Below are 12290 nucleotides of genomic sequence, written 5' to 3'. Positions count from 1 at the left end.
TTATATGCAGATGAGGCCGTGCTGCCGTCGCTTCAGGGAGCGTTAGTGAGCGCTCCATCTGGAGCTGGCTGCATCTGTGTTTGTGTTTTTTCAGTCAGCGCCGCTTCGTTGACATTCACAACAATAGAGAGAAAAATGTGTTGTGTAATTTCTCTTTGGTCTGTTCTTCATGAAGATATAGATGTGATTTAATGGTTTTCGACCTTTCAATATGTGGTTTTTAAAGAGCAACTGTAAGGGCTGATTTTTATACAGATTAATGAAAAAAATTATGATATTTTGGGGTATTAACCCCTCCAGTCCGTCATAATTAAATGTGAAAGGAGAAGCGCAAGCAGGGATGAACTGGGCTGGAACTGAACCTGCAGACTCCAGGCTCCATACAGGGGGCGCCACACCAAGGTGAGTCGTTGGATCCCCCGACTTTAATTTTGTTTATAACAATCATTTAGTAAGAAATGCCTGTGGTAATTGTCTGAAGCCCAACGTGGTGGCATCATATTATTTGTTTGGTCGGACCAACACAACAAAATCGAAAGTTTGAATCCTTTGACAGATTCATGACCTCCATGAATCAATATAAGGCTTAGAAACTAAATCCTCAGAGCTGGAAACCGGCAGCTAGAAAATGTTGCAAATTTCTGCTTGATAAATTACATAACTGATCAGAAAATACTCTGAAAAGAGCAGATCAATTAAGAAACAAAGATATATTTGGCTCTACAGCCATGAATAAAAACCAAAAACCAGTCAGTGTCCCACCTGAACGATGGTGCAGTTTCGAGCCGCGGCGTTTATCTTGGCTTCGATGACCTGCGACGTCCAGTGGGCCAGCCAGTAGTCTATGGCGACCATGAAGCAGTGTTTGAGGAGCTGGGACAGGAGGAGCAGGGTGAGCAGGAGGAGCCCGGCAGAGGACAGGTAGGTGCCACAGGAGCGCCAGGGGATGGTGGCTCGCTGACGATTCGACTGAGACAGGTCATCGTCATCGTCGCTCTCCAGGGATTCTGGGACAAAGAGAGAGGAATGTTAAAATTCTCGATTTGGGAGATTTGATTACAGACTGTATATAAAGATGGACGACATGGCAGCAGAAGTGAAGCCAAATCATCAAACTCCTCCATGTTAGTGGATGGGACAAGGGCCAAACCAAAAAGACGGTTTCTGTCATTTTAGGATGTTCCTCAAACTGATGTTTGTTTAACTGTAAAAATTGAAATAAAAAAGCAAGATGGTGGCCCCTGTATCCAGGAACATGTGGCTTCATTTGTTGTCCATCTTTTTAAACAGGATTTGTTCAGGTTGAGTCCTTCATTTATTTAAGGAAGAAATTACAACACAATCATCCTTTGGAAAATAAAAACTGTGACCTTTCAATTATTTTTCTTGCCTCGGGACAACTGCTTAATTTCTGTGTCTAACTGTGTTCTCCTCTGCTGTGACTCAGCGCTCATTCACTCTCTTGACATTTCTTATGTTTCTCCTCCTACTCTCCTTACCAGAGGTCTCATTATCTTCAATTTCTAACTCTTTCTCTTTTCATTTCTGGACACATTTGCTCATCTTTTTCTCTCCACTTGTCTGTCTGAGGAACCACTGCTGACACAGGGCAGGAGAGAAGAGAAGAATCTAATGGAGGACAAGGGTCACAAGAGAGGAGAACCCACAGTGAGAGAAGTGAATGACAGTGTCTATTTTCTACGATGCCAAGCAGATGCTCATTCCCATGAATGGTGTTTTCTCTTTTGTTCAGGGACGACAGAGCAGCCATGAGACAGTAGCTCCTCACCTACTCATTGGGGGGTGAGGAGCTATTGTTGATGACCTCCGACCTCCTCCACATCCCTGGAGTAAATATGTTGCATCACATCGTGCACCAAGCAAAATGACTGGCAGGAGCTAAGCAGACTTCTGCGAGCATCATCTACAGTCATGCTGACGCTACGTATCTTTTCAGGAGAGAGAGACATGCTTGGGGATAAAGTGAGACAAAGAAAAGACTATAAATGGATGATGAGACTCTGAGATGGTGGGAGAAGCTCAGGCGTTTGGGCTTTTGTTGCTGTTGTTGTTTTCAAACCACATGCTTTCTGGTCACACCTGCTTGATCGAGAAAGAGGGAAACACCAGGTGCTGGAGCCATCGCACAAGTCCACCCTGGGGTGCCATCAGCACACAGGAGACAACACAGAGCACAGATAACGAGTACAGCCACTGCACGTTAGCCACTTCCAATACAGTTGCATGTTCAACAGCCAAGACAAACACACACACACACACACACACACACACACACACACACACACACACACACACACACACACACACAAAGAGAGAGACAGGCTCATAAAGGATCAGATTCAATGTCTAGCCAGAGCTGGAGAGCAGATCGGGTCATATCCGGTGGCTGAGAAAGTCAGAAGAGAAGCCAAGACACCAAACACCAGAACCATTGTTTAATGCAATGTTAGCAATGATCAGACAGAATAAAACAAATGATGAACATGAAATATATTGGAAAATAAAGAAGGTGTGAGCATTAATATAAGCGGAAGAGCTTAAGCTTTAATGTAGCAAGTGCCACTGCTCTGCAAATAATCAGAATCCGGGAAATGACAACCTGTCTATATCATTGTAGTCAGTTTAAACACATACACATTATAGTCAGGCATAAATTGTTAAGGTACTGATTGCAATCAGAATGTAATCAGGCATATATTGATTGTTGCCATAGCAGTGGCTGAGACCCATGACCTCTCACCTTCCTCGTCGTCCTCAGTCCTGGCCGCCTCTCTGGAGTACATGGCCCGCCGCAGGTTCTTCCTCTCCAGGTCGGTCATACTCGCTGCCACCGTCTCCTGGAAGAGAAGCAAAGAAAAGCATTCGATTCTCATCAGTTTGTGAAACACGCAAGGAGTCAAGCGTTCATTCCAGGCGGTGCTAGAGTGTGTGCGACCCGGTGGTCATTAATCACCGTCTCAAACTCCTGGTCCTGCCGGTGCATCAGGGTCTTCCACTGCTCAAAGAGTTCAGGCTCAGTGTTCTGGATGTCCTTCAGTGTCCCCTCAGTCTGGATGGTGCCGTCCTTCATGGCAATAATCTGAAAATAAACCTTTTCCTTTTAAACCTCTTCAGTAGTAGCAAATCAAAATGAACATTAATGTGTGCTGGGATCTTTCAGAGATAAACTGCATCACACACACATGACAATAAAGTTTGCTTAATGAACGATATAACACCATCGCAAATGGACATTCTTATCGGTGACTGCTGTCAATGTGTATTTACAGTCTGTGCAGCTGGCAGACTGTAAATACACATGCATCTCTCTTTTGAACACACACACACACACACACAAAGGCACACACATGTGAAATTCTATTTTAGTGAGGACACTCATCGGCAAAATATATTCCCTAGCTCCTTACCCTAACCTTAACCATCCAATCTAAATGCCTAACCCTAACCCTAACTTGTCTTAACCCTCAAGCAGCCCTTTGAGGAAGAAGGACTTGTCAAAATGTCCTCACATTCCACTCTGTAGGGTCGATGCACAAAATGGTCCTCACTTACCCAGTCTGCACGTAGTAGGTACGGAAGTTTGTGTGTCACCAACACCACGGTCCTCTTCTCCTCCCTCAGCATCTTCAGGATGCCGTCCTGCATCAGGTGGTCACTCAGGTGGATGTCTAAGGCCGAGAACGGGTCGTCCTAAAAGAACAATATGTAGACAGATTCAGATTAACGCAAGAATCAATGAGAAAGTCTAAAGGCTTTGAAAACGTGAGCTATGACAATATCCCATATAACTTTGTATTATAATCCGCGTTATCCACTATAATACAGCCAAGGTAATAACTCTAAAACATGATTTATTGAAGTCACCACATCTTATTTGTCCTTAAAAAATGATTAACTATATTAATAAATAAAATGTGTAAAAGTTTTAGACTCAGACATTGTACATTAAAATAAATAAATTAAATAGCAAACTAAAATCATTATTTTTAACATACAATCAAAACAATAAAACAATGAATTGTATAATCAAGTCGGTTTAATCAATAATGAAGGTTATTGTTAGTTTCAGCACTAAATAGAAACAGATGAGATAAAGTGATGTATTGAACTGAGAGGCAGTGAAATGCATCAGAGGCTCAGGTTTTCAAGCTGAGTTTGAAAGTTGGGTTTTCAGCAGCTGGGATCAAGAGAATGTTTCTATTTTAGTCAAGAGTCAGGAATAGAATCACATCAGAGTCTAAAGGGAAAACCTTCACACGGTGAATGCTGATATGCCGTCTGTCTGCTGATGGGGTCAAATAAAGGTGCAGTCGGACAACTGGAGTCGTTGCTTAGAACAAAATGTTTGTGTCCCGACTTACCAGAAAGACCACGTTGGTCTGCTGGTACAAGGCTCTGGCCACACTGATCCGCTGCCTCTGTCCACCGGAGAGGATGACACCCTGCACCAGAGGACAACGCAGCATGTGAGGAAGACATAACCGAAGGCTTTCCCCATGAAGACGAACCAACAACATGATTAAGTCTGCCCCCAGAGCAGGAGAAGATGGTGGTTTACTTCCTGCATTACTGGTGCATGAACAAATCCAACATGACAGCAGTCTGGCTGAACAACATCAGACCAGCTCCCCGACGCACAAACATCAAAAGCTCGCTGCACATGAGCGATGACAAACGATCATGTTATACCCAGTAGGATCTGTGGTCAGGTCTAAGACCACAGAGCGATTTTTAAAAAATTTTATTGTGATACCAACCCGCTCTCCAATCTCTGTCTGGTCCCCCTGTGGAAGGATGTCGATGTCAGGCTGCAGAGAGCAGGCGTCGATGACGGCTTGGTACCTGGGAGGCACAAACAGAGACAGAATACAGATGAGGACAGAGAGCAGCTGCTGATTGTAGCCAGGAGGAAACCATGTAAATGATGATATCTACTGTTACACATTAAAGTCTCTAAACAGACCCCTCTCTAACAGAAGCATCTCAACAGCCTCTGTGGTTTCACTTGAAAGACTTTTCAAGTGAAACCACAAGTGAAACCACAGAGGCTGACTCACTTCAATAACAGACAGAATAGAGGGATGGGAGGCAGATCCAGAAACACACAGGGAACAAACTAAGCCTTTCAATCATGTTCAGATCTAAATGGTGAGCACATGCTTCATTAATCCTCATCATAATCTCTATAGCGTCAATTTAGGGCAACCCACACAGTCCTGAAACCAAAGTTCCACACATTCAGTTTCTCATGACAGTTTCACCACCTCTGTCACCGCAGGGGCCTCGTGACCCCACATTAAACGAGGTCATGGCCCAGAAAACATCAAACTGCGCTGCTTTAAATAAGTTTTTTTCTAGACTTTTCACCAGATTCAGATTGTTGAGGAATTTGATATAATATTGATATACTATAACAAATCTTTTCAAAAAGGTATATAAAGTCAAAACCAAAAGTCTAACCCTAACCCTACACCCTCACCCAAAACGGTCAAATTAGCCCATGCTTCCTAAAAGTTAAGTGCAATGTTGAAAGCTTAGCAATGGGGAACTTAAAAAAGTAAAGTGCTCTGTATAATTGCTCCATGTTAAGCAGGATAAAGCAGTTTTTTGCAGGTTTTGTTCATAAATTCGTTATTCATCAGAAGGAGACTGAGAGTAGTGTGCACTTGAACCTGTGTGCAACTCGGACATTTTGCTCACAAAAGCAAATCAGGGACAAATTAATCAGGTCATAATGGTTTTGATCTCGCATAATTTTTTGTAAAGCGCAGTCGCTGCCGCTTGACAATAACTGGGTCCATTGAATGAGCGGGAACCGGACGGAAGGATGGAGGTAGATGAATAAAGAGGAGGACTGATGAGAAAGTGAGGATGGAGGCACAACAAGGACAGACACACGATTTTTAGAGCATCACCAGGGCAACAAACCACAATGGTCCATTAGATGAACAAATTAAACTGACCTTTCAGGAGGGCACTTTGCGGTGAGGATGTTTGTGTGTGTGTGTGTGTGTGAGAGAAGGCGTGCATGTTTTGATGATGCCCAAACATATATACAAATGTTGTTACTGCAGGAGTGAGTGAACATGGAGACGCTCCACGGAGACAAAAGAGAAACGGAACTGCACAGTTTCAGTCCAAACTGTTTGTTTGGAAAGTCATCAACCCGATTATTTTTTCCTTTTCTTCAACAGTTGAATTCATCTGGCAATAAACACTTCCAATTCACCACTGTGGCCTCGGGGAACAGCACCGTTATTGGCTCTATTTGTGTTTAACGACTCGGCCTAACAACTTGATAATTGTCTGTTTTAATTAACAGCTCTCTGGGTCATTTAAAAGGAGAATGTCAATAAACAGCGACCTTCAATGGGATGATGTGAATCACTATGTTTAATAATTAATAAGTAAACTTCTACAAAGTGGTCACTAATGCAAATGCTTGTTTGTATGAAACTCAATATCGCACCAGACTTGGTGGGAATATTCCCCGGGGGGATTTCTCCAGACGATAGACGTTTAGAGCTGATCGGTAATGAAGGGGGTAGAAGGAGATAACTGATTCATACTCAAACTCATACTCTTACAGAGGAGGGTCCCTGTTAAGTTGATGTAATTCCTGCTGAGACCATTATGCTTGTCGTTTGTACGTGCTCAGTAAAATATATATCTATGCTGAATCCTGCCTGCCTGCCAAGGATAGTAAAAGTTTTATGGATGTTTTAACTTGCCAACAACATTGGCAGGATTTCTCCTGATGCTGCTGATGGAGGTGCATTTTTGTGAAAGAAGGAGAGTGAGTGACAGCAGCAGCAGGGAATAGAGCACTGCACACAGCTAGTGCAAAACACAAAGTTAGATTTGTAGATTTAACTAGGTCGTGTTAACATGCATCGCTCCTCTGCGGCTTTGGATAGAAACTGCTTTAGAGAGATGTTGATTCAATGGTCTGTGATTCTGGACTCTAACAAAGCAAACAGCCACTGACCTGAGCTCTTACCTCGGTTTTATCATGGGCATCTCAAAGGTGATGTTCTCCACCAGTGTGGCGTTCAGCAGCCAGGGCTTCTGGGAAGCATAGGCCACAGCACTTCTCTTCCTAGTAGGTTTTAAAACAGACAAACAGATTCAATCTCTTATTTCATCTCTTATTGCTTCACACATGGGTTAAGATGTAGACACTGTTTAACCTCTGGACCAAAGGGACTCAGCCTCAAAAGCTGATGATGCATAAAAATGACTCCGGTGTATAAAAACCTGTTCCAGGGATCATTAGAGACCGTTGTGTATTTGTGAAGTCAATATCTTACTGAGGCTCAGATAAGCGAGTGGAGGAAATATCTAGTTCCCTGTTTCCATAAGTGGATGAATTACTGTCCTGTTGATAAAGGTGATGCATCTCCATGGAGACGACCTGTTGTCTCAGCTCACCTGATGTCTCCATCGCCCGCTGTGTCTCTTTCCGTGGGACTGCAAACAAAATGTCAAACACACACAGAAAAACATTAGCATAATAATCGCTCACTTCACCGTCACCTGTAATGACTAACGAAAAAACCGGCGCCCACACACAGACAAGATCCATATACTCTTTCATCCCTATGACAACTATGTGGCGGCCTAAACTCAAACAGGCAAATCATGGCCTTACATGAACTCCTCTCTCATTAGCTGTGATCTTATCCTTCCTAAAAATAACGCCCCCGCCACCCCGGCCCCTCCCAGGGTTTTCTTCCTGTAATTTGCTGATATGGAAATCAGCCTCAACCCGTGAGGTGTTTACAATAAACTTTCCACTGCTTTACGATGGGTATTTATAGCGACCACTATTTTTTCTGTGCAACAGCTGAATGAAATGTTTCTATACTGTCATCACAGAGAGTTCACTGCCATTGAACTAACTAACGATCTGACCTACGGCCATTTCCCTCTTTACTCACCTCTCATCTTTCTCAATCTCCGGGTTCGGCAGGCTGCAGAAAAAAGATTATAAAAGAAAACACAAACTTTAGGTGGAGACATTTTTAAGAACTCTTCTAATAACTGCTTCTCACCGAAAGTTGTTAAACGGCAGTTCAAACACTCAAGGGCCCGGACAACATTTGGCAGTTATTTATTATTATTGTAAAAAAAGGCCTTGACACACACAAGTACATACACTTTACCCAGGCTAACTCCCACCCTTAAAATTAATTAAGATCTGATTGGCTGGTTGTAGCTTGTGAACCAGCTCAGTTGAGGCTACTGTGTATTTTTAGCTTCGAAAAGTCGACACCTGCTCCACTCGTCCTGAGAAGATGAGCATGAGCCGATTTACACCAGTTCACTGCCGCGGCTTGAAAACGCTTACCACAGTCCACCACAGCTGCCAGGAAGTGAACCAGTGCCTGACATTTAAAACTCTCTAGAGTCTAGACTCTTACATACGGCACGTACACACGTAAACACGCCCGTAGCTGACTGCGTGACATCAGGAAAAAAGCAACCGAAGCAAACAAGGTCAGTAGCTCTATTCAGGAGGAGTGAAACTAAGACCACGAATGTCAGAAATGTAGAGTTTATGCAAAAAGATTTACGATGTATACTGAAAATGTTTACAAACAGACTGTGCAAGTTTTTAAGCCAAACATTTATGTATTTATCAAAGTGTGTCCTTTTTATTTTTGTAAACAAATACAGATTTAGAAACTGGCTGCACTGTGTATTTTCCCCTTCATTCAAACCTCTGCCACAGAAGTTTTGTTTACATTTCCGTTAGTAGCAGGATTAAGAGACTACCCAACCAGCAAAGCCTGAGTAAGAACCAATCAGGTTTTGGAGCAGATCCATATAAACAGGCAGATTTTAGAATTTTCTTCTTTCATCGTCGTTACTACAATGTTATAGGCCATTTCGTAGATTTCAGACAACATTTGCATATCTGATGTAGGACCGTTTGTCGATGCACATGTGAGCAAACTGAGCAAATACGGTGATAATTTCACTGGGTTGATTTCCCCTTCAGGAGATAACCACATGAAACCTCATCACCTAATGATTCAGCAGGTGACAACTTTCAGCTTTCATCTCTGACTGAACCACCAAACACCTTTTTCCCCTTCAGCACCTTGAAGGACTCGAGGTCGTGTTGGAGGAGAACGTGTGAGGGAGTCGGACAGAACAGCGTCTATCAGCAACGTAGAACCTTGCAAACCTGAGTAACCATCAAAGCCGGACTGAGGACCCTCCCACTGTTTCTAATTGTCTTTTATAAACTTAAACACCCGTCGTTAAAACTTAAAAGCACCATAATGATGAAGGGGAGTACTGGTGCATGTTCACTGTGATGACCTCGCCTGATAACGACTGCTAATACATCCTCATTTGTCAGCAAACAGTTGTTCTCTCACACAATGTGCACTTGCTTTTATCAACTGTTACCAGGCAACAAGCTATCCACTTCACTGTTCCTCTACAGTCAAGGGCTCTTTTAGCCTGCAATTTGGGACATGGGGTCAACTCCTGGATGTGTCGCAGTTTATTGCTTCAGCAGGTATGTTTTGGTGTTATGACATGAAACCTCTCCAGCTGGCTACGAAGCCCAGACTCTAGACCTTCTCCGCACATATGATATCCAACCAGCACCAGTTTGACTGGACGCTGACGTCAGGATACAAATAGTTCTCCGCCTCAACGTCAGAGAAATCCTAGACAGTCCTTGCTCTGTGCCATATTTGGATATGGAAAATGGAAGGAAGAGGACAACAGGAGCCAGGGAGGAACCGGTGGGAGAGAGATCCCACCAGTGGAAAGGTACGATCATGAGAGAAACCTTCCGATGACTGTAATTCAACCCTCTAGAACATTTTATTAAATCAAAGTTTAATCAAAGCAAAGCAACTGAAAGAGAGAATAGAAATATTAACAATATAAAACCTTCAACCACAAATCTCTATCGCTTCCATCGTTAAATGTCTATTATGCCCTGAAAAAAGTCTATAAAAATGATGTAGTTTCCTGGCTCGCATTGCCCTAAAGCTCAGAAGAAAAAATAAAATAAATTCTAGTTCTCTAGCAGGGGACAAAATAATGGACTTTGTGGTGGAACAGTTTTGGCCAACTGCTGTTTCCAAAGGTCGACTTTTAAGTTAAATTCCGAAGGGTCAAAAAGTGCAGATAAAAACATTTCTAAACTTCCTTGACAAATCCGGAACTCATTCTGGCGAGGAAGATCATGACATGTGATCAAAAAACACCAGAACAGCTACAGTACGACTCCTGTATTGAGAATGTTTTGACAAGTAATCCTGGAGGCTGTCGTCTGATGGCAAATTGGCCTCTGGGGCAATGGCCTATAATTTGTGGCGTCCAGTGTAGACAGCCGATATCTATGTCAAGAGGCTGGCATTCGTTCGCCCTATATCACTCTCCACTTGGCCTGATCACCTGCAGGCAAACAAAGTCTGCCCAAACGAGATTGGTCAAACTAGAAACAGAAGCAACAAACCCCCAGAATCTTGAAAGTAATGAAAAGAGTTATTATTACTTGATTACTTAAACACATGGAGCACGTTGAGCTCAAGCCAAACAGTGAAGTCACCGTCACCTGTTCAGTAACAGCTGACTCACCAAAAATAAATCATTCACTCGTCACAGTTGTCCTCGTCTGCCTTTCTTCTGTATTGACTTTGTTTCATGCTATACAAGATGTGTTTATGGTTATTCCTAAAAAGCCAGACACCAGCGCTGGTCCCTGTGTAGCTATAAATGTCCACTGACTGAAACGCAGCACACGATAACATCATCAAACATGGTGTAGACACATGTGTTCAGTGTGGTCAGTGTGAAAATGTCCCAGTCGGTACACAGGCAGGTCCAACTCGACACTCTCCCTGTGACACATGAGGAGCACAGGGATTTGGCCCCTGGCACGGTGCACAATCCAACCTAATAAGTACGAGGGAGCGCCAGCACGACCGTGTCTGCCAGGAAAAACTGTGACAATCTGGGGACTTTGTTGACGAATAGAAAGTGATAGCGGTGCTATCCTGGGTGGGTGATGAAACGGTGATCAGATACGGGGAAAAGAGCTAACGGCTTTCAGAATACATCTGTCGCGACACTAGGTTTCAGATTCAGCTATGTTTCACAAGCGCTGTGATTTTTAGATCCGCTGAAACTTGTCATTTAATTCAGCAGCAGGATTAAGGACTTCACGACAAGACATGAAAAACAGATGCTCTTGTGCTACTTGTGTTGTCTGACTCATGGACATGACAACTAGATCACACGCTAAATATAAAGCTAATATAGCAATGATACTGTTTACAGGAAAAACAGGGATATCACGTTACACACATTTAACACCGTGTTTCCCAAACAATTTGCAGAACAAGTGGTAAGAGCTGTTGCCACACAGCAAGAAGGTTCTAGGTTTGAATCCAGGGCCTTGCTTTGTGGAATTCACATCTTTTGTGAACCCTGTTTCTGCTAAATACTCTGGCTTCCTCCCACAGTCCAACATTGGGATGGTCTTTTTTGGAGACTCTTAATAGTCTCCTCTTGCCAAATGGCAGGTAGGATTGGCTCCAGCTACCTTTAAAGGATAAGAGCTATAAATATTGTATGGTCGGATGGAAACATCACCTTTTCAACGCTACCTTTAAACTTTTTCCACCAACTATCCCTTTCAAAAGCTTTTATTATTGTCCCACTCTTTTCTTCAGTGATCACATATGACTCTATACATGGGTAATCAACTCAACACATTCAGTTTGCAGAGGAATACAGTTAAACCCCATTGAAAGCTCACAGCTCACAGATTTACAATCTTATTCAATGTCTGCCAACAAACATTGCTTTGCTTTCAAGGCTCTCGGGCAGGAAAAAATCTGATATCATTACTTTGTTAAAAGCGACCAACAGCAAATTCATTCAACCTCCATGAAAATATGAACTAGATGTTGTGGGAGTGTTTCTTAATGGGATGACACGGCCGCAGAAGCCTGAAAGAGCATGCACATCTAATTTGAAAAGGTAGGTGCCATAGCCTTAAGCTGCAGCGAGCCTGTTGTGATGTTTCTCCATTTGCATTTAACTCATTTTGGGTCAGTCGGGCATGAGAAGATCCTCTCCTCCTCCACACTCCAGGTCTCAGCCATTAAAAAGGAAAGCTGACATATCAGCACTTTCCCTCCGACCTCTAAATCCATATGAGTTTTATGGTCGTGTCACAGCAAGAGAGAGCTTGTAGGTTGCTTGAGGTTGATTATGTTATTATTCATATTGTC

The 12290-nt window shown here is 43.0% G+C and overlaps 1 protein-coding gene across 1 annotated transcript in view; it reads right to left on the bottom strand.

The window, feature by feature from the left end:
• The window catches only part of abcc8 (ATP-binding cassette, sub-family C (CFTR/MRP), member 8), a 42521-nt gene that overhangs the window by 9746 nt on the left and 20485 nt on the right, over nucleotides 1-12290 (bottom strand). Inside the window, 9 exon segments of the mRNA XM_061076685.1 lie at nucleotides 763-1007; nucleotides 2762-2858; nucleotides 2975-3100; nucleotides 3574-3711; nucleotides 4383-4463; nucleotides 4779-4863; nucleotides 7022-7120; nucleotides 7453-7491; nucleotides 7962-7994. Of these exon segments, the coding sequence (XP_060932668.1) occupies nucleotides 763-1007; nucleotides 2762-2858; nucleotides 2975-3100; nucleotides 3574-3711; nucleotides 4383-4463; nucleotides 4779-4863; nucleotides 7022-7120; nucleotides 7453-7491; nucleotides 7962-7994 (943 nt within the window).

The sequence above is a fragment of the Limanda limanda genome, chromosome 8, assembly GCF_963576545.1.
Source record: "Limanda limanda chromosome 8, fLimLim1.1, whole genome shotgun sequence".
Taxonomy (NCBI): Eukaryota; Metazoa; Chordata; class Actinopteri; order Pleuronectiformes; family Pleuronectidae; genus Limanda; species Limanda limanda.
This window is presented reverse-complemented; position numbering and strand designations above follow the sequence as displayed.